The sequence below is a fragment of the Sebastes fasciatus genome, chromosome 14, assembly GCF_043250625.1.
Source record: "Sebastes fasciatus isolate fSebFas1 chromosome 14, fSebFas1.pri, whole genome shotgun sequence".
Lineage (NCBI taxonomy): Eukaryota > Metazoa > Chordata > Actinopteri > Perciformes > Sebastidae > Sebastes > Sebastes fasciatus.
In genome coordinates this window covers 22,732,498-22,756,408 of record NC_133808.1, presented here as the reverse complement: position 1 = coordinate 22,756,408, position 23,911 = coordinate 22,732,498, and the positions used below count along the sequence as shown (strand labels likewise).

The window sequence follows — 23,911 nt, the reverse complement described above, 5'->3', positions numbered from 1 at the left end:
GAGTGGCCATTTTGGCTTCCGTACGTAAGAGGGAGAGGTGCTGTTGGAGCATTTGGGCTGACAGCAGCAAGTCCTTAGTGCTCGCTCTATACTCAACACACTGGGGGAGAGGCAGAGGGAGAGAAGGAGGGAGAGGGAGGCAGCCAGAGACACAGGAGCTGGAATGGCCTAGATCCACCGCCTCACCATTAGTACTGTCTCTAAGAGACATGGACACACTGAGAGACAAAGAAATGTTTCTAATATGGTTTGATGTAGATTTTTTTTGTTTCTGGTCACACTGTGTTTAGACCATAGACTATATATATTAATGGACGACACATCTCCACATCTTCCCACTGTACTAAAGTGAAGCCAAAATATCCCAGAAACAAGAGCTGCCATCTTGACACTTTGAGTGTGCGCTGTAGTGATTGGGGGGGCTGGAGCCGCAGTATCGAGGTCCCGCCCACACACCCGCCCGAGCCAATCACAAGCCGAGCACGGCCACAGCTTGTTAGCGTGAGCCACCTAGCTGCTACATTAGCACCACGATAGCCGTTTGGCTAGCAAGACACAACAACTAACCACAATATCTCTATGAATTACATTTATGATCAAATTGACACATTCTACGCAGACTCGTGACGGTTTTGGAGAGTGAAAGTTACATCTCCTCTCTCGTACAATTCCCGAGCCTCCGGTTCCTCGACTCAAAGCAGCTGTCAATCATGACGTTTCATCCCCATTTTATTGCATCGAATAAGTAATTAAAACCAAACTTATCAGAAAAATTAACACTTTAACATACATCGGCGTCATGAGAACTACCTAAAATGACAGAAACCATCTGTGGGGAAAATTTATTTGACGCAAACTTGACACAAACTTTTTAGTTTGGCCCATGTCCCATCTGCTAACATGTAAAGGGCGGGATTTATGACCTATACTGTGGCCAGCCACCAGGGGGCGAACGAGATGTTTTGGCTTCACTTTTGGGGAGCTGTCATGTCGTCCATCTTTATATAAAGTCTATGGATTAGACAGACAGATATATAATTTGATTCTCAAACCTGATATTCTGATTGATATTTCCATTAAATGTAGATAATCATCGGGTCAGATTTGTGCATTTAGGAAATGTCGTCATTTCTGCAATAAAAATGCAAAAAAATGTCAAATGTATTTACATGTATGGATGTGCATTTTTGCAAAATAAACCTTAGGATACATGATCACATATCCCGTCGCTCTTCACACCACATCTAACTGACCAACGATGATTCAGCACATTAACACACAAGGAAACTGTGCAAATCACATCCAGCAAATGGGCTTGACATGCAAAAACAAACACAGGTGTGGTCCTCAAACATTCCTGTAATCATCTGTATTAAATTACTCAACAAATAGCATCTGCGTTGTTTATTGAGACACTTTAACACCCACTGGCAGGAAAAGTAACCTGTTTCAGAGTAGGTACCAACTCTCCCTCTATCACACACAGAAGATCCAAGTTACATAAGTGTGTGTGTGAGCATCAGGTTTGAGTAATGTGGAGTGAAACCTGGCATTAACAGGATTAGCAGCCAAAGAACACACAGCGCTCCGAGTCCAGACAACAGAGGATAGAAGTGATTCCAACTCTCCGCGGTAAAGACGAGGAGAGAAGAGCCATTGTGGGGTTAGAAGGTGGATGTACTGATGCATATCTTCTTATAGAAACCTGGGTTTTTAAACGGTTTAATCAAGCCTTGGGTTGATGTTGCATTATGTGCAATACTGCAAAATGCAATTCAATCATGGATTTTACTTCTGCTGTAGTTACGTCTCATTGCACTTTAACTAGAACTCCAGAATGCAAGAATAAAGGCCGTTTTTTTATGCAATTAATTCAGACGTCAATATATTTTTTCGAACTGTTGTTTTTGTCATGAGTACTCTCACACAGAACGTGAAAAGGCGACTTATTTTTTTTGGGAACCAGGTTGATTTTCTGAGCTTTCCCACTGCGAATTAAGGCATCAACCAATTACGTTGTGTTGAACCGATTAAGTCTCCGTAGTCCGAACCACAGAGGGTGAAAAGAGGAGATGTCACGCGCCATATTTTTGATGGTTTTTGTACAACACATGCACAGTGAAATCTGATCTGCACTTGCCAAAATTGAGCCAATAGCAACGCATGACTGCAGCTCCAGTTACACGCCCCATGTGTCATACCCCACTACTCAAAACCGTGTCCTAGCCTCTTTCAAAAGCCTTGGTCCGAACCAGGAAGGCAAACTTTACTCCTTTCAACCAGCGCAGACCAGATCCGTTCCTTCGGTTCTTGCCTTTCACAATAAAAGCCCTAGACATAAAATATTTGCATATTCGGCGAGTATTTCGGATTTTCATGTCGTTTATTTGTCACGCCCCGGTGTGTAAAGGCCTTAATATGTACAATTACATGTTACATCCTCCTTTTAATGACTCCGATAACATCTACTTTGTAATATAACTTAGTTGAAATTGAAAATGAGTTAACTCGATGTGTATAGTCCCAACTCTGTTACACAATAACCCCTCAAATCTTTGTTTATATATTCAGTGGCGTCAGAGAGGGATGAAATGTGAAAGTCATATGAGGAATATCGTGATACCAACATTAAAATAAAAACAAGATATGCCTGTTGTGCCTCAGGCTTTTCAGAGAAACCTTTATCAAGTCAGCTGGGGTTTGTTTCCAGCTTTGACCTGTATGAAGTTGTTGGAATTGATGAAAAGTCCTTACACTCCTGGTCTTAAACTCAACTTGGTCCAAACAAAGATAAGACAGTTTCCATTTATCTCCCTGTTCCATTTTTTTCCTAGTGCGTCTTATCATCTTTTAGTGATATGGAGGAGGAAAGATTTCTCACACTGATGTCTGGGGTCATAAAGCTTAACAAACCCCCCACACACACACACCTGCTATATAGCCTCAAATTAACAGCGTGATATACTGTAAGTGTGTTTGTGTTGGCTGGTGGGAGGCTTTTCTCTTAATACTCCACCGAACCACAAGACCAAGTGACTCATCTCTCTCTCATGCCTTGGTCTACGTCTTAACAAACCTCCCTCCGACACAATCAGCAGGCCTCTCATCCAAATCAGTACAAACCGTGGGTGGACGCACTGGTAACATGGATGTTTTTGGCTGACGAGATTAACACCATCAGCAGGACTCCTGTGTTTCTATCTGTGAGCTGATGAGATATACGCTGACCAATGGTCTACCTTGTCTATTTTAGATCAATATATTTTAAGCATGCGTACCTACTCTAACCCCCGAAGTGTCACCAAGCCAGAGGGCAACCTCCTTCTCACTTGATTTATTACCTCAGTAAACATTGTAAACATGAGTTTATGGTCTCAATCACTAGTTTCAAGTCTTCTTCAATACAGCATGATGTTCATTTAGTAAATTATGGTCCCATTTAAAGTCAAATAGACCATAAAGCAGGGTATGCTTTAGGGCGTGGCTACCTTGTGATTGACAGGTTGCTACCATGGCGTTGTACGCATTATTGGCTTTCACCATTAACCCTTTCACAGCGTGTTTTTCAGGTCATGAAAGTGAATATTAACATTTTGTCGCCTAAGAAAACGTCTTATTCAGCGTTCAATTTAGTTCTGGTTGCAAAAAAACAATAAGGCGACGGGCAAAATGCCAAACTCGAGGCTTAAAAAAACGGCAGTCCACAAACCAATGGGTGATGTCACGGTGACTATACTTCCACTTGCAGTCTATGCACCAAGCTCACTTTTCATGCAAAGCTATTAAAACTAATCCTCAAAGTGTCTACTGACACTGATGTCATATTCAACAACTTGTCATATCTTTCACTGCGGTGAACAGAACAGTTTCCACTACAGCTCTGCTGCTGTACATGGAAAGATAAAGCTGTTAATATGCAAAACAAACTGGTAAAAATATTCAGGTACATTGCTATGAAGTGGCTCAATTGCAAAGTTCCCCGTATTCTTCCTCAACTTTTTTCCATTTTTCTCTTCTCTGTCTGTTGCACACCTCTAAAAATACATGATCCTGGCAAGTAGTTTGCTTTGCTCTGCTCTATTCTAATCTGGGCTGGTGGATCAGGGTGCGGCAGAATTGATCAGTCATTGATCATAGCCTTTCCAAACATCTCTGAATACCAAGCATTTTTAGGTTGCGTCAAAGCAAACCTATTTCATGAATCATCTTTGGTAACTGCAGGCCAACAGAATCCTTATTTATGACATTAATTGAATTCATAGAGGAAAGAAAAAGAATCACGGTCCTGTTTGGTTTTCTTTGCTTTTTAAATCAAGCTGTTGAAACAGGTCACGGAGAGTTCATCAAATCAATAACTCTGGAACAATTAGGCGACTAGCTCAGATCCATTTCCCTGCCTTCTCATTAGTGTTTGTATATGTGAGTGTGTTTTCACACTCATGCCAGATTACAAGTGACGAGAAGAGGACAGAGCAATGAGTGGATTAACTATCGATGACTCCACCGTCACGGCCTAAATCTCTGACGACAGCAGAGCTATCAAAAGCACAGCTTAGCTGCAAACACACATACTGCTGGTTCCTGCACGGCTTTACAGTCAGGCAGTATACAACAAACACAGACCGTCTCACAATCATCATGCCACTTTCACTGAGGCGATCCTTCTCGGGGTATTTCTGCTCTTATATTCAGGATATTTGAATCCAGGCCTGGTTTGGTACAGATGATCAGCGGAATATCTGGTCATAAATGCTGTCTTCACTCTTACAAACTGCCTTAGAGAGTATGTTATTTACATCAGTTTACATCGGGATCACTGCTGTCTGAGCTTACCCAAACGAACAAGGATAAGGAGAAGACTCTTGAAATGGTGGATTTACCAAGCAGTTAAATAGAGGAAAGGTTTGCCAACATGTGGCAAGAAACGTCCAATACAATAACAAATATGTTTAACTGTATGCGGAAAGAGTAATCGCATCCCACACCGCCATCTTCTAGATCAATTCAAGAGTAACTCATTCTAAGTAAAACATTTTTATGAAGCTTTCTGTAACTTGCGTCGAGGAAAAGGAGCGACCGATGGAGATTTATGGTCTCTGGGACTTCCTTAAATAGGATGCAACCTCATGCACTCTCTTCACTCATAACTGAATACAAGCAATTAATCAGGGAGGATTCTTTACGGTCTGATGTTAGTGAACCATACATTGTAGACATACTTGAAGTACAATGAAGCCATTCTGACTGCAACAGACAGGAGGACAACTTTACGCTGTCCTCTTATAACCTGATTTACCTCACTCAAAGTTGGATCATAGTGAGTCAAAACAAAAAAAGGATCAAAAAAGGTCTTACCTGTTACAGCAAAACGGGTAGTATAGGCCACAGGGAAACATGAAAGAAAGAAAAAAGAGAAACAGATTAATGACAATATACCAGGGGGTCAGGAAGGACATCTGATAGAAATAACCCTAAAGCCTGCCTATCACTGGTAATGACAATTTAGGGTTGTAATTAAAAATCTAATTTCATTTTGGTTAAACAAACTGATGAGAACACACAGATAACAGATATGGATTCATCCTGAGCCGAACACACTGTTACTTATACAGTAGTATTTATCTGTTAAAGAATGTTTTTGATATTCAAGAAGCCACATTATGCAGCCCTGCTGATAGAGAAACATCACATTTGCACTTTACTGTTTGTATCATGTGCAGAAAATTAGCGTGGACAGTTGAAACTGCAGTTTTCTGCCTTTTTACCTGCCTTACTCCCGTCACACTGAAGGTTACTCCTATATTGGAAATACACAACTAATATACATTAAAAAAAAACTGCTGAGTCAATCACAGACCAACACTGTGAGACAACATGCTCCATCATTACACTATATTATTTTCTAGGCAGGTATACACTGCCACCTGGTGGCCTTTACTAGCAAAACTTCCCCAATAGACCAGAAGAGACCTCCTGTTGATGGGTTGAATTCCTGCTGGTGCTCACTTTCTGCCAGAATTAATCTCAACCTCCATACCCCATGTATGTTTTCCTTTGTTATCTGTCATGTCAAAAAATTCAGACTCAACAAGACTCAACAAGCCACATTAAGGTCTGGAAGCTTGTATCTCTGTCTGGTATTTTGTCTCACTGAGGCAAAGTTACTTTATAAGTTAGTGCCCTTCAGCTTTGTCAAACCATTATTCTCCTCAAATTACTGCAAGAGAAACAGTGAAATAAGATGGTTGTTTCTCTTTGTTGTGACATATAATTATAACGTAGAAGTGCTCGTCACTTGAATGGGACTTAACGATCGCAATATTTGGCTTCATTTGCAAATTGGAGAGAACTCATAAAGTGCATGTTTGAATAGTGATTTCTTATTTGGAAAAAAAACTTTAAACAAAGCCAAACATTAAGTTCTTGGCTGAGCAAAGCCATTAAAATCATTGCATCATTGTTCTCTGTCATGTAGTGTTTCTTATTAGCCACCAGAGGGACTTGTAGCATGTTTTTAATCCAAGGCTCCTTAGAGTGGCCTCTCATAAACTGCACTGAACAGCATTCAATCCTCCAGACTTCTGACTTGCCTTGCAATGAACAAAGTTTTTCTAATTCTGAAAGTCCAGCGCAGCAGACAGAGGTTTAACTTGCAAGTCAAGATTTCCACACCAGTTATTGACAGTCCTCTGCTCATTAAATGTGTCTAATCAGAGTACAGATGTTCAATGAAATCACATCAATATTTCCCTTAGTTAGCCCTGTTGGCAGTGGGTGATGCAAAGGCAACAACCTCATTACCCTTTTTTTTTTTTTTTCTGACTTTTTTCCTGACTCGAAAATTCGGACGAACCTCACCAACCCCGACCTCAAAATCCAGGATGGCTGCTCCGTGCATAAACAGTAAAAAAAACTGTAGTAATATACTGTTTATTGGGACTTCTGACGTATTTTTGTCTCGTTAAATCAGTTGTACACACAGAGCTGTCCAACTTCTATCTGTGGACATGTTGCTACGGTGTTTGTATGCGCAAATTACCGGAGTAATGTGTTGTTACTAACTGTTATTGCCAACAATGGCTAACCTGGCTGGAGGAAACTCCATTAAAATTTCCGACTTGATGTACTGGAACACGGTCGACTCGGGTGTGACATCCATCCCAACTTTGACTTCCAATTTCCACCCACTGGCCAACTATCCCCCCCCCTTCCCTTTCTTCAACTCACCCTTCCAGTTTGCTTTGAGATTAGTTCTGTGAAATGTTTTTCTTTTACTCTTGTTTCAAATTTGGTTCCTGTGAATGGATTTAAACACTGCGTATGAGTTCCTTTCATCCTACAATCCTTGGTCCAGTGGTTTCATAATGACTCACATCGCCATTTATGAGACTTTAACAACTGCTTTGTGACCTAAATAACTCTCACATGACTGATCCTCAAGTCAAGTTGAAGCACATGAAAGCATAAACCCTCTCAAACCGATTCACTTTCAACTGCAGCGCCACGAAAAATAGAGATTATTTAATAATTACCAATGGCTACTGAAGCTGTGAAAAAGACATTCTGATAGGATTGAGAAAATGTCCAATATGATTATTTATTTAACATTTATTTAACCAGGAAGTCCACTGAGATTAAAATCTCTTTTTCCAAGTCCAAGCAGCATCAAGGACTGAAGTAGAGCATTCCCAGCAGTGGTACTTCAGCTCTCTCCTTCTGTCATTTGACCAGTCAATGTTAACACAAATGTGGTGTTTTTAAGCCTAAAAACAGCATTCACAAGACCCACATACACATGATGAGCCTGGGGTATGTAGGCAGATCACAGCTTGCCATCCAGCAGGGGGGAGTACAGCACTATTTACAGCGCTGAAGATGGTTTGCAGGAAGACTATAGATGGCATCAATGCTACGGTGACTGTGCCAATAGAGACCATACACAATCTGCTTCAAAACTAGATTAAATTAAAAAATATGAAAAGTTATTTCAAAAAACAGTGTGTGTGTCCAGCTCACACAAACCACACCGCATGAGCAAGCATACTTGTGTGGGCTGCATGAATCAATTTAAATATATAGGAAACGAGTAGAGTACAGACATTAAAGTACTGGACACACACGTGATGAGGAGCCAAGTGTCTAAGAGCTTAATTCATGCTATTAAGAGAAGCAGCTGGCTAGACTATTGAGGGAAAAAGATAAAAAACTACACCCCCTCCCTCCAGCAGCCTTCCTCATTCAGCCACAGAGCATAGAGAAGGGGATTAGCTCACACAAAGCAAGAGTGAATGAATATCAACCCCTATGGGAAAAGACACTCACTGGATAGGGCTCTCACGTCACCACAGCCGAGGGCAGAGAGGCTGAAACTAGGAGACTCCCAACAACCAGAGCACATACAGTACATCAACAGTTGCCTGTGACACTGCATGACAATCATCAGACCGGTTATAATATAAAGGTTGCACCTTTAGTTTAAATTTGATCGAAATAGCAATATGGCCTTCTGCAATTTCCAAATCACAGGAGGTGCAATATTTAAGGCGAAATATGTGTCAAAATACCATTTAAAATGAAATACTGTCATATACATTTTAATGTATTTCAATGAAAATGAGAATAATGGTGTAAAAATTATTATTCCCTCTAATATTGCAATTGCAATATAAGTAAAAATAATCACAATTAGATTTTTTTTCCCAAAATCGTTACATCCTAAAAGCCAGACTAGCCGTTTCCCTCTGCGTCCTGTCTTTTTGCTAAGCTAGGCTAACCCTGTCCCAACTGCAGCTTGGTCTTGATCTTCTCATGTCAAAGTGCATTTCCCTAAATGTCAAATTATTCCTTTAAATGACTGGGAGCATGTTTCATCTATCTATCCAAAAGGTTTTGGAAACAGTTGCTGCAAGTTGATTTTTTAGTTTTACAACATTTGTCTGCTGGTGTTCGTCCTTCTGAACCTCTCTGCACTTCTTTGCAGTAGGGCTCGGCAATATGATATATATCTCCAAAACGATATAAAAATGTCATATATATTTTTCTGTGCCGTTTCTATCACGATATAGGCTAGGCTTATATTTATTTATTTTTTTGTCTTAATTCCACTTAAAACTCTTCATTTTGCACTCAAGTTCTTAAGATGACAAAAGACTCAGTATTTTTCATTTTTCAAGTATTTAATTCACACAGGAGTATACAAAAATAGCCTTTACCATGTGGTTATTTCATATAGACTATTTATTTATTGAATTACCAGGAAAAATGCTATATCGTGATATATATCGTTATCGAGATATGAAATGACCTACAGTATATCGTGACAGATTTTGGCTGTAACGTCCAGCCCTACTTTGCAGTTACCAGACTGCAATGTAGGATCAATTGGTGCAATTTGTTCTGCCTTTTTGACATGTAGAGTGTTGATTCTGGAGCTGGAACATAAGTCAATTAATCGATTAGTCAATCGACAGAAAATTAATCAGCAAATATATTGATTATCTATTATGTTAAATATTTTTAAAATATCGATATCGAGGTATTTGGTCAAAACTATCTAACTTGTTGCAGTCCTAGCTGATTTCTCGCCCTCTCTCATGTAGTCACAACATCTATGGCATGATAATAATCAAGTGTTAAAATCAACGATTACTATTTAATGAATGTATACTGTATATATATATATATATATATAACCAAATTGAGAGAGAAACAGAAGAAACGGTATGAAAGACATGCAACATGCAGGAGAGAAAAAAAAAAACAGGAATGTGTACGCCAATAGCAAAGTCATCCACTGTTTTCTCTCTATTTGTGAGTGTGTGTGTGAGAGTGTGTGTGTGTGTGTGTGTGTGAGTGTGCGTGTGAGTGTGTGAGAGTGTGTGTATGAGTGTGTATGATTCCTGGAGCTGACTGGACAGTGTTCGGGCCACAGGAATGCCGGCCATGATTCAGCACATTGCCTGCATGTTTAGGGGGATGACAGTGGCAGCCCACTAAAGCCTAAAAATAATAAAAAATGAGAGGCTGAACATGAAACCTCCATCAACACCACTTCATAGTGTCACACATTACACAAATGTTATGCCACACATGTTGTAGGTAACATGAGGTCTCTATTACCACAGAATAATCGCTCCTCCTTCATCTTTCTGGTCAATAAGCCGGCTTCTCCAAGAAATGATGAGAGCTCTGAATACTAAGTACCTTTAATACAGCATGTTACAACAATACAGTTGCTCCAGCAAGTGTCTCCCACATGCCTATGCCTATTTCACTATACAAAACCCCATGTTAACATGCAAGCACTAATTTCTCAAGGGTCTTTGGTCATTCCTGCGTTAATTAGGGATGCACCGATTCAAGCTTTTCAGGCCCGATAGCGATACCTGGGCTTTGAGTATCGGCTGATATCGAGTACCAATCAGATACCAGTGTTTAATAAATAAGCTGAGTGCCTCACTGTGTGGAAGTGACTGGGATCATTCTTTTATGTGTGAGGCAACATCAGGCTCGACTTAAACATCGCTTTCCTAACTTTCTAAAACAAATTGTAACAAATTAATTAGGGCTGTCAATTAATTAATATATTTAATCGCATGATTGTCTATAGTTAATCTCGATTAATCGCATATTAAATAAATTTGTATCTGTTCAAAACGTACCTTAAAGGGAGATTTGTCAAGTATCTAATACTCTTATCAACATGGGAGTGGGGCAAATATGCTTGCTTTATGCAAATGTATGTATGTATGTATGTATTTATTTCTGGAAATCAATTAACATCACATAACAATGACAAATATTGTCCAGAAACCCTCACAGGTACTGCATTTAGCATAAAAAATATGCTCAAATCATAACATGGCAAACTCAAGCCCAACAGGCAACAACAGCTGTCAGTGTGTCAGTGTGCTGACTTGACTATGACCGTATCTATATCCGTTATCTGTGTAGTTATCGGTGCATCTCTAGTTTTAATCCTTGTACTAGAGTTAAGAAAGAAAAAAAACTATGCCTATGTCGCTCTCTCATGAGCACAATTTCTATTGTTGCCATATAAATGAAGCTGGTGGGTATCAGGGAAGTACTGTAGGACACTTGATTAAAAACCACAAAATACATTTATTATATAGATCCCAAAAGCTATATTGGCTTATCGCTGTTAGCTTGAGTGCCAAAACTTGACAATGTTGCTGTAAAATGCTGTAAAGCATCGAGCACTGGGCCAAACGACCTACCAGGGAGTAGTAGTGTCTAGTCTGTCTGTTCTCCTGAACTAATAAAGAAGTGAATCAGCACGACAATCAAACGTGCATTTTGGTTAATACTTTCTCTTTGCAGTCTACAAATTGCAAAGATATTCACACATTGGACCTCTCATGAACCCAACAGGACAACCCATTAAGAGTGAGACTATTGATTTTGATGCACTAAAGACCCGTTCAGTGGAAAGACAATAAATAGATAAACAAATAGTAGTTCATGCAGCAATCCAACTGCTTTTGCCCGTACAAATAGGACCAAAATGAAAACAACAGAAGCAGTTTTTCCGACAAGGTTAGACGATCGTGACGATGAGTTTGTGTGTGTGTGTGTGTGTGTGTGTGTGTGTGTGTGTGTGTGTGTGTGTGTGTGTGTTCAGGGGTGGGAGGGCAGTTTTCCCATAGATGAAAGGCAGGCTAAAAACACAATCCATTATCATCCATTACAGCCCATTAGTTCCCTCCACCGCACTCTTAAGTGAAACAATCCTGTTTATTGATGGAAAAATAAACCATCTGAAAAAAGAAGGAGGCAGAGAGAGAGAGAGAGAGAGAGACAAAATGAAATCAATGACGCAGCTGCACAAAGCATACAGATAAGCACCGGACAAAGACGTGAGGTGATTTATAGGGAGATATCCACATACGAGTGGTTTGAATTAACACACAGTAAACTGCTCACAATCTCCTAGTTTGGTTTCATTCTGCCATTCATGCTTTCACCGCTGGGCTTAGAAAGACATAGTAAATACTCAGTAGTGAGACCTCCCTCTCTCTCTCTGGTACACAGCATGTTGCTGCTCTGCTGTGTTCTGGTGCTCTCTGGCTCGGTCTATGTGGTGGGGATGGGGGAGGTGTCAGCAGCATAACAAACAACAAATGCTGTTTACATTTAGTGAAACTCTTTTAGTGCAACTGTGGACAAGCCAGAGCTCTTTATAAAAAAAAAGGCAACAGCCGAACACTGCCACAAATATTGGTGAATTTTCTCCAAAAAAATAACTGATTGAGAGTTTGTCATGAGATTAGTAAACGATTCTCACAGCTTAAGTCCATGGCTCATTTCCAGCTCAATTTTGCACAATTATCTGGGAAATATGGCCAAAAAAACAACATCTCAATATGTGTAAGGCTTGATGAAATGGCTTTACAAAAGGATTGCTCTAAATCAGGAATCATTTGGAATCATTCTCTCGATTAGTTGAGTTGTTTGGTCTATAAAATGTCAATCAGTGTTTCAAAAAGCCCAAGATGACGTCCTCAAATGTCTTGTTTTGTCCACAACTCAAAGATATTCAGTTTACTGTCATAGAGGAGTAAAGAAACCAGAATATATTCACATTTAAGAAGCTGCAATCAGAGAATTTTGACATTTTTTCTTTAAATAAAAAAGAGTGATTAATTGATTATCAAAACAGTTGGCAATAATAGTTGACTGGTAGAGATTTGGCAACACCGCGGTAACTGTTCTCTCTGGATTCTTGCACGATTCGCACAAGCTTACGAATCCAGCTGCCTCGTAAGGTAACGTGAAACCTGTAACACTTGAAATTATTGTTCTCAGGAACCTTAAAGAATTTGTTTTACTTTTGTTTTTAAAGAAGAAAATAATCAAATTGGATGAAGTTCAGCCATTAAAGAAAATCTGCTCTGAAATGACAAACAATCCAGGATGTTTGGAACATCTCTTTTATCTAAGACCCACTGTAGAACGACAGACTGGACATCTGCTTTGTCAATGTCTTTGGTATAACCTTCAACCCAAGCTAATTCTCATACTAGCCCATCTACAGAGCGGACACTAATGGAAGAAACAGTGGAGCGGCACAATGGTGGGATTTATCAGAGCTGGAACACTGGTGCACCACTCTTCCCAGTCTGGTTCCATCTGGTCCAGTCTGCTGTGTCCTCAGCGGTCTCTACGAGCACTAGTAGACCTGACTGAGTTGGGTGGGGTCAGGTCGGGTCACTTCCTCTGTGTGCTGTGAATTTGGGGGATCTGGTTGATCTCCGCACAAAGAGCAACAGGCCCAGCAGCACACACTGGCTCCCTGCACTGCAAGCGGGAAGATTACATCAAAATAGCCAGCAGCAGAGATAGCATCACGTTGCCAGCCACAGCCACATTCCCCTGAGCCTTCACACTGTGACACACACACACACACACACACACACACACACACACACACACACACACACACACACACACACACACACACACACACACACACACACACACACACACACACACACACACACACACACACACACACACACACACACACACACACACACACCATTCATTTCAATGAGACCTTTGCATTGGCACAGCAGGGGCTTCAGCAAAAAAAGATGCAGGCTAGTTTGGCCAAAAAAGTTGCACCTGGCTCAACTTTTGCTGCAATGCATCACCATTGACACCGTGTTGGTCAATCAAAAACATTTAAGTCTACATTCACGGTAGCTGAAGGAAAACCAATGCAACCCCTTGTGAGTTTTTTAAACAAAGGGCTCTTTTCAGTCAGAAGAACAACCGCATAAACTTCTAATATTCAACACAATATAGATGTTGAATGCTTTTGACGTCTGAGACTAGCAGAAAACGGACCCCCAGTCAGCGGCCGCAGCAACTTGAATTCAGCCAGCACAAACCCCAGCGCCGGGAGTCAAAGCGGGCTGGTAGAGCACTGGGTCTAATCTGTGTAATGGCAGCAACAGAAAGTTTGCTGATCCGGTGGGGAGTCGAGGCTATCCCCTGGGATCAGACCCCCAGTATACTGGTGTTTGCACTGGTTGAATTTGAGGTAACTGCTAACGGGGGTTTCCTTAACTTTTTATTCAGGTAAATCAACTTCCCAGTACGAACACTTAAATAGCCCTAATTTAAATCATTAGGTCCTAAAAGTTGTAAATGAATGGGGCCCCGTCTCAAACGCTATATCCAGTTCTCTTTATACATCCATGGTACCATCCTAAGGGTTGAAACAAGGCCTAAACTACAGGATATGAGCGCAAACACACATCCACACACAGTCTTAACAGCACAAAATCCACCATCCTCACATATAAAGAGTCATGTATGTAGAAACCTGCAGACGATCACATTAAAATACCTGCTCTCACATTACTTACATGTTTCTCATGCCATTAAACATGCGGCACCCTTTTCTAATCCCTGTTTTACTATGAATGAGCCTATAAATGCCAGCAGTCAATAAGCAGCAGCCTCCCCACACACACACATATACAGACCACCCCCACCCATCTTAAAAATATTCCATTAATGACTTGTCAGTGCAGATATAGAGCAAATGCACAATTGACACCCTCCCTCATTCAAACACACTCACACACACACACTTAGACAAAAAAAGCTGCCTCTCTAAAGAGACCCTGGCGTTTTACAGCTGTGCCTTAGGAGGTGATTTATGAGGGCAGGGTCATCCCGCACATAAAAACCCAAAATATGTTGACAGGAGCCACAGCAGACCATAGACACAGCACACAGACCCACAGCCAGAACACATCCCCTGCAGACAGAGAACAAATCAGCTTTTATGAGCGGGACTGGCTCCTCTGCAATTAGTACACAAAGGAAAAAGGTCCCGGGTCTTTGAAATGCTTCCATTAAAAGTGACTTTAAAAGGTGCAATCGCTTATACTTTACTGCCTCTCCTAGCAAAAAAATACCAGCATTTTCAGCAGGACAGTGAAAGTACTCAATACCAGTCGATCCTATGTTACAACTATGTGATTTAAGGCAATGATATAATGATACTGGACTTCAACTTTTAGTGCAATCCAAGGAACATTCCAAGAAACTTATGAGCACATCTCTGCTAAACAGAAGATTTAAAATGGTACTTTTGTGTGATTCTTTGTGGAGAAACTCAGTTTTACAGATCTGTCGATTAAATCAACTAATCGATTAGTCGACAAAATCGCACAAGTGTTATTAAACTTTCTTTGGTTGAGGACAGCCCCAAAATTAACGCTCACACTTGAATAAATGCTGTTTACAATAACGAACAATAAACATACACTGCCTCATGAATCAGAAACCTTAAGCACAAGGTGGACTATATACGCTACAACATACACAACTCAAGGACCCCAAGCACTGATCAGTGGAGCAGTTACTGAAAAGTAGCTTGACCTGAACGATGGTTAGACGAGCTAATCAGCTGCTGAAAAGCTCTGTCGGGGCTCAGTATGATCTTATTCATGTTGAACAGTTTTTTTCTGAAAAATAACATTCTATTAGGTTTAGTATTTTATTTTAATGTACACATAATCCTGTAGAGCGGTTTGTTTTTCTAAATGTATGCTCCGATCTAGAGCTGCAATGATTAATCGATTACTTGTCAACTATTAAATTGTTCACCAACTATTTTGATAATCGATTAATCGGTTTGAGTAATTTTTTTAAGAAATTTCTCTGATTCCAGCTTCTTTAATGTGATTATTTTATGGTTTCTTTACTCCTCTATGACAGTAAACTGAATATCTTTGAGTTGTGGAAAAAACAAGACATTTGAGGACATCTAGTTTGTGGTCTTTGTAAGTGTGCATGAGAGTGTTTGTTTGTATCAGCTGATGAAGCTGGGCTGTCTTTTTTTTTGTCAATGGAGGTTCGTTGGTTAAGAACGGAGAAAGAAATATCCAGTTCCAGCTATCCATTAGTAAAGAAACAGACAAGTCAACCTACTTGCGTTCGTGTGACAGCAGGTCAACTACAGAGAAATTAACCGTGAGCCTAATTCACAGAGACAATCTTCTCATTTGAAACAAGAGCTTTGCTTTCACCCAAATGCTACTTATCATCAAAGACAATAATCCACCTGATCCCCATAGATTTCACATTCCTCAGAGTTAAACGTCATGTGATAACAGTAGCCATCCTCCAGTATCCATCTAACGGGCCCATAAAGACAGACTGGAACAAAACTAGCATCCATGTTAACCTCTACGTTCCCAGTCTAGTAATCAACTCATCTCTATGCACCTAAAATCTGAGGTAATAACATTTTCAGAGCCCTAAGATTGTAAGAGTGACTGAAATGTGTGTAATTTCTTGATGCTGCTGTCGCTGCTGTGATTAAAATTCCTGTGTACCTAAAATCAGTTCTTAGTTCAAACTTATTGTTGTGAGGACATTCCTCTGGACTTTCAGCTGGTTCATAAATCACTAGCAAACTGTAACGACTGGAGGAGGAGTGTCAAAGAGAGATGGAGGACAAAGAGAGATAGTGAGTATAGAGAGAGCTCTTAATAAAATCAATAAGCTTTTAGAGAAGGAAAAGGACTACTGCGCTTTACGTCAACAAGTAAACCACCGTCACCTCCTCATGAGGTCATCGAAAGGTAGAAAGATCGACACAATTTTCCATTTCAAAATTCCTTACTTTTCCAGACCCAAATTTTCAGACTACTCGGGTGTCAAAATATGGTATGAAAAATCAGACGTTGTGATAAATGTTAAACATCTTGCACCTGGCACAGAGCCGTTTTGCAGGTTGTGACGTACAGGTGAAGAGGCAGCTCTTCGTAGGAGTGTGCGTTCATATCAAGCCCCCAGGAAGAGCACCGGGCTGTGAAGCAAATTTTACATAGAGTCCAAATGGTGGAAATCTCTGAGAAGGATATCTCAACAACATTGGACCCAAAACTACTTTTTCCATACTTATAGAGACCTGGAAATGACTAAAATCCGATTCCATGCTTCTCCATACTGCGTAGAAACCCTGGAAAGAGTATTTCTAAGCCCGGCTTTAGGAGATGGGCAGTAAAACAAAATAAATATTGTCTTATGGTTTGTTTCATCGGTAGAATTTAGACTATTTAGTTCATTTCTATCTCTAAATAAATAACTTCCGCCTTGTCTCCTGCTTTTCAACAACAAATGTGCTGAGAGAGTGTGTACGGCGAACTGTGCACCCAGCAGAAATTGTGCCCTGTAAGGCAGACAGACAGTCAAGATTCAAGCAAGCTGGGTAAAATGTCGAATCACTGCAGCCACTTGATAAAGACAAGAGGCGTCACGTCCAGCCGAGCCCTGCGCTGTGTCCCCCTGACGGAGGATGGACAGAATGTGGCAGCCTGGCAACTGTCTGCTAGCTATCCAGGAAAACAATAACACTTTTCTTCCCTCACAGCTGCCACAGCAACCGGTGAAATCATCCAGCTTCAAACGGACTCTGAATGCAGAGTTGGGCTACAAACACACATTTAACAGGAAGCATCTCTCAGTAATTAATAATAATCAAATAAATATAAACAATAAAAGTAAGGAAATAGAATATCTTACCCATCGTCCTCTCCATCAAGAGTTTTGAGACCAGCTGATGCAGTTAAGGCACTGGCGGCGGCGGCATTGCCCTCAGCTTCTTGACCCTGGCCAGTGCCGGATCCAAATCTAACATCCCCTCCAGACAGCTTGGGCAGCCCCAACAAAGCCGACTGGTGCTGGAGGAGCAGCCGCTGGGCGTCCTGCAGCTGAGTGGTGGTGAAGGTGGGCAGACTGGCGTAGAGGGCGCTGGCCTGGGCTGCGTGAGCCAGGGCCAGAGCGCTGCTGTGGTCCTGGGACAGCTGGCTCTGTGGAGCACCCTGTGGGTGCATCCTACCAGTATTCCCAGTGTTGTGGGCTTGAGGCTGGGCCTGGGGAACGCTTTGAGGGTTGGGAGGAGGCACGCTCGGTGCAGACACTTGACTCTGGTGGACTGTCGCGGGCAGCTGGGCGCCCAGGCCCTGGTTTTGGATTTGCGTTGGGAGGGACTGTGGCTTCTGCTGCTGGCAATCCAGATGGCCTGGGTGGCTCTGAGGCTGCTGGCCAAGACCTGGTGCTCCAACATGAGGGGGCATACTAGAGGTGGTGGCCTGAAGGTTGGAGGGCTGCTGGGGCTGTGTATGAAGGAGTGCCTGCGACTGCTGCGGGCCTCCCATCATCTGCATAGCTGATCCAGAGGGAGCTGATCCAGCTTGGGTGGACAGAGGTTGAGAAGCCTGGGGGATCCCTTGATGTGGATGGGTGTACTCAGGTGGCCTCACCTGCACTGCGGCTGCTTGGGGGTTAGCAGGTTGTTGCTGTGGCATGGTGGCATAGCCTACCTGCTGCTGCTGAACACCCACTAGGCCCTGTGTGGAGCCTGAGGATTGATTAGCAACTGCCTGGGCGTAAGTGAGCTGCTGATGGGGTAAAGCTGATGCAGGGAGACCACTGGCGGTCTGGTGGCCTGGCATGGAGGCAGGCTGATGAATGTTAGCGGGAGCCGAGGGGCCCACAATAGTCTTCACATGTGAATGGGTAACATCCTGGGGGTGCATGTGAGATTGGGACATGCTTAAGCCACTGGGGAGGATTCCTTGAAAGCCCAGAGGAGGGGAGGCGTAATCCTGGGTATGCTGGGGCACCAGGGGTCCCCCAGCCTCTCCACTGCACACACTCTCAGTATAATGGCTCAATGTACTCATAGTGCTACTCACAGAACTACCACTTGTGCTTTCCCGCTCTGAGGGCCCAGCGAAGCTCTCAGAGACAAACTGACGCATGCTGAGAGACCCGGCGTCGGATGTCGAGGAGCTGGGAGCAGAGGCCGGCGTCTCCTTGTCATAGAATTCAGTGCATGTCCATCTGCCCTTCTTAAAGGGTTCAGAGCTAGAGTCCAACTTCACCACCCTGAAGCGAGAACTGGTGGTAGCTACAGCAGGGGCTGGAGCTGGGGTAGGAGCGGATTGTACGGGGGCTGTGGCCACAGCGGTGACAGGTGGCAGCACAGCAGATCCAACTCTTCCCTGGATCCCACCGGAGATCCCTCCAGAGGCACTGACAGCAGCAGTAGTCGGAGCAGTCATGGAGTTGATGTTTTGGTGTTGCTGGATCATGCTGACATTAGCGGTGGTTATAAGGTTACCCCCGGCTGCAACAGCACCACCGCTCCCCCCACTGCTGCTCATCACATTGAGAGGAAAGCCACCACTGCTACTGCTAGCACTCATGCTGATCCCCCCTCTCGCAGGCACGTTGGCAGAGCTCAACATATTCACATTACTAACAGTGCTGGTCTGGGGATTAACTATGCTAACTGTAGTGCCCGTAGCAGCGCTGTGCATTCCAGGGACAGATCCCCGGGCCGCAACCCCCACGGGCGGAGGGGCAGCCTGGGAAACATTCTCTTGAGGGACCGCCACGTTAGAAGGCATTTTCTGGGTGACACAAGGTAAAGCTCCAGAGTTGAGGACTGGTGGGGTGCTCCCAGGCCCAGAGGACAGCGGGTAGGCATGGTTAGGGTGATGGTGAAGGTGCACAGTCCCATTCACCATGCCACCACCGGGCTGGTTCAGGGCATGGGGGTGCGAAGGCTGGTTGGGGGAGGCAGCTCCAGGGGTCTCCGCCTCGTGGAAGTTATTCAACGTCTCCTCCGAAGAGCTCCTCTCTGCTCCCACGATGTCGTTGGCTCGGGACAGGGACACATCCAGGATTTCAGAAGAAGACAGATCCTCAGTGTGGGACTCGTCCAGGTCATCATAGCTCTCTGTGTCCTCTGCAATACTGTTGTTGGTGCTCACAGATATCTGCGCTGGGGTCACACTTGTGATCTGGAAGCCACTCTTCTTCTTTATCTGAGCTCCAGTTGACTGTGTGGGCTGCAGATTCAGGCTTTGGGGTGGTGGGATGTGATGGGGACCTGGGGAGGATGAACCAGCAGGGGGTTGGCACTGGATCAACAGGGAGGGTTGGTAATCATCAGCAGGGACGTGGCTGTTATTGACCACAGGTGTTGACACCGTGGAGCCACTGGTGTTGTTGCTGCTACCCCTCCTGTGGAAGACAACCGGGTGCGCCATCTTCCTAACACTGCTGCCAGAGTCTCCTGCGGGGTCCTGATGATGCATTTGGAGAGGATCCGGGGGGTAGTTGGTCTCTGACAGTACGCAATACGGTTGCAGTTCGTTAACGGCGCCGTTTTGACTCAACTACGATCAACAAAAAAATCAAAATATTCAGGCAAAAGTTGTTGCCAATATTTACACAAGCATCCTCACACACACGATTCTCCGGGTGTCAGACAGTAGCCGTTAGCGAGGCAACAGAAGCTAGTAACCGTTGGTTGAGTAGCTTAGCAACAGCTGATAGCTGCTAATTCACCGGCTAACTACCAGTTGGTGTCTTTACTTAAGCACAAGCTAACATTTTGTATGTTTTTCTAAATGATAAACGCACTAAATAGCAGAATAGCTGCTAAGTAAGTTAGCTTTAGATGCTGCTAAGTAAGTTAGCTGTAGATGCTAGCCTGACAGGAGGAGTAACGTCAGTTAGCTAGCTAGCTAGCTGCCAGTCTCCATCACCGGCTAGCTTATAACAGACGAGACGTTTTTAACGGCTGAATTTCGTCAGTTAGAAATTTAAATTTAAAACGAGCAACCTTCCATCCGGTGCACAGCGATGTAAAACACCCTTATAAGGAGTTGAATAAAAGGTTTAATCCATCCCACTCGGATGCCTCGTTGGTGCTGTTGGGTTTTGCTGTATCACTGGTGGTTCATCCCCAGCGGTAGTTCAGTATGTAGCCTCCTGCATCGCTGCTGCTGCTGCTGTGTGGCGCTCTCTGTGTGTGTGTGTGTAGCTGTGTGACGGTTACTGAGAGGGGAGGGGTGCTCCGGATAATATGGCGACCGCGCATGGTCTCTGCTGCCAGACATAAAGCAGTCTGGGAGGAGAGGCGGGGACGAACCCGACATCAACACGGACGGAAAGAGCCGGAAAGAGCCGAGGAGAGGAGAGGCGGTGACGAACCTGACGTCAACACGGACGGAAAGAGCCGGAAAGAGCCGAGGAGGGGACACTCCCTTAAATACCAGTATGTGTAATGCTTCTTCAATGTAACTCTAGATAGATAGATAGATAGATAGATAGATAGATAGATAGATAGATAGATAGATAGATAGATAGATAGATAGATAGATAGATTGATAGATTGATAGATACATATTTTTAACTGCAATGTCTAAATTTTTATCTTAATTTAACTTTACTTATCTGTATATACTTATTATTATTATATATTACTATAATAATATATTATATATTATTACTTATATATAAGAGCAAAATCTTGTTTTGTTTTTTATCTTAAAGGTCCCATATTATGCTCATTTTCAGGTTCATACTTGTATTTTGTGTTTCTACTAGAACATGTTTACATACTGTAATGTCAAAAAAACACTTTATTTTCCTTATACTGACGGCCTGAATATACCTGTATTTACTCTCTGTCTGAAACGCTCCGTTTTAGTGCATTTCAACGGAATTGCAACAGAATTGCGTTGCTTGCCTGGCAACAGTTTGGGTCCATGTGTACTTCCTGTCAGCTGATGACATTAACATACACTGCAACCAGGAATAAACTGGGGCACATTTAGAATGTTTACGTTTAAAATCGTGTAATGGTCTAAAGATTGTATATTTGTGACATCACAAATGGACTGAAACCCTGACAGCCTGTTTCAAACGCACAATTTCTGAATACGGGCTGTGTGTATTTCTCTGTATATTGAGCGCTTCGATACTTTCACAGTATTTATAAAGCACTTAAACCTGCTATATAATATAAAAGACATGAAAATCTTACTTTTTACAATATGGGACCTTTAATTTAACTTTACTTATCTGTAAATACCTTATATATAAGAGCAAAATCTATTTTTTTCTGTTATTTTTAAGTTACCTATTTGTATCTATATATTTTATTACAATGCTGCAATGTTACTTAGTGCTGTATACACATTTCCTTATTCTAGTATCTTTACTTATTGTATGTACATTTTTTTGTTTTTATTTCACACTTGCTTTGGCAATGTAATCGATGCTCTTATGAGTTGAATTGAATAGAAAGATAGAAAGATAGATAGATAAATAGATAGATAGATAGATAGATAGATAGATAGATAGATAGATAGATGTAGACACAATTTTTAGATACTATACTATACTATTACTTGAGTATTTCCATTTTATGCTACTTCGTACTACACAACACTCCAGATACACATATTTCTTTTACTCTACTACATTTATCTGACAGCAGACAATTTCCAAATTACATATCTTTTGTAAAAATATTTTATTAACGTATTTTTTCTAATATTTAACTACCTAAAGCAAGCGGTTGAAGATAATAATATTATAACCCTCTGAAATGAGCCAATCTGCATAATCAGAATTTTTATTTTTGTTGCTTAATATATTTTTTTGATAATACCGCTGGACTTTAGGATATTTTTAAATTGATTTTATTGTTTGTACTTTCATTTAAGTGAATGATGTGAATACACAGTGTATACTCACAGGTATAGGTATGTTATTTAATAATCAAGGGATTTGTCCCTGCAGAAAATATGAAATAGCACAATCATTAATGAAAAGATAAAACAAAAATTGATCCTATCAATGAGATCCCAGCCTCCTGTGCGTTTGTTGTGGATCGAGCAAAACATCAACATCACAACAGTGTTTCTGAAACAAAGGTGGACAGAGAGCTGCTAGATCTCTCCGCAGACACAGGTGTTAACTACACTGAAGGATTATTCTACACACAGGTACTGTTGGGGCCTCTCTCTCTATCTCTCTATCTGTCTATCTATCTATCTCTCTCTCTATCTGGTGTGTGTGTGTGTGTGTGTGTGTGTGTGTGTGTGTGTGTGTGTGTGTGTGTGTGTGTGTGTGTGTGTGTGTGTGTGTGTGTGTGTGTGTGTGTGTGTGTGTGTGTGTGTGTGTGTGTATGTGTGTGTGTGTGTGTGTGTGTGTGTGAAGGAGAGAGTGACAGGCTGAGAGAAAATGTACACATTAGTTGGTGTGTAATGTTGCTACTCTAGGTCGATGAACTCTGGTGTTAAACTGGTCAATCATCCCTATTTTCTGTGTTCTGGTCTTTTCTTTTCATGTCTGGCTATAAAGACCCTTTTTTTCTAATTCAAACCGTTTTCAATTAACATTTTCTCTTCCCTTCTCTCTCTTAATAATCCCAAACAAAATCCTCATCACATTATCACCATAATCTTAATTTATATATGAATATGCATGCTTTATAGTAAAATAAAAAGCAAAATATGTTATGAAAACTGCATTTAATGACTAAATTACAGTAGGCGAAACTACACTAAATTGAATTGTATCTCAATAAGAGGCAGACAGACTCAACCGCTCTGGTTCATCAAAGATAAAACACCCCCGTGAAAATATTTTACTAAATTTGAAGCTACTAACTCGCCTTATTTTGGTCTCCGTAGTCTTTAAAGGAACAGTGTGTAACATTTCAGGGGATCTATTTGCAGAAATGGAAAATAATTTTGCAAAAAGGTTAAACAATCTGCAGAAGTAAAAACACGAGGTGGAAAAAAAACTACTTTTGAACAGAAGAGAAGCAGGGAGGGCGATGCTAGAAACAGAGAGAGGAGGAGGAGGAGTTGAGGTAACATAGAGAGGAAGGTCAGAGCAGTGTTTGGTGACGAAGGCGGAGGAGCGAGAAGGGAGAGAAGAGAAGTAAAGACTAACTGTCAGGCTAGCAGACAGGCTATATCCATCGATACAAATGATAGAGGACGAGAGACAGCAGGAGCCTAGTGCAGTGTAAGCGTCTGGTGCTGTCAGCAGC

The 23,911-nt window shown here is 41.9% G+C and overlaps 2 protein-coding genes across 2 annotated transcripts in view; one reads left to right on the top strand and one right to left on the bottom strand.

Moving 5' to 3' along the window:
* Positions 1-860: 860 nt before the first annotated feature.
* On the bottom strand, positions 861-20,903 carry LOC141782879 (uncharacterized). Its single transcript, XM_074659708.1, has 2 exons — positions 17,569-20,903; positions 861-5,355 (listed from the first exon to the last, which is right to left on the bottom strand). Exons 1-2 carry the CDS (start codon positions 20,151-20,153, stop codon positions 5,352-5,354), a joined length of 2,589 nt encoding a protein of 862 aa, XP_074515809.1. The 5' UTR covers positions 20,154-20,903; the 3' UTR covers positions 861-5,351.
* Positions 20,904-20,982: 79 nt separating this feature from the next.
* The window catches only part of LOC141782880 (general transcription factor IIF subunit 2-like), a 59,816-nt gene continuing 56,887 nt past the window's right edge, over positions 20,983-23,911 (top strand). The window contains exon 1 of the mRNA XM_074659711.1: positions 20,983-21,118. The gene's annotated coding sequence lies outside the window, so the exon portion shown is untranslated. The remainder of the gene's footprint in view (positions 21,119-23,911) is intronic.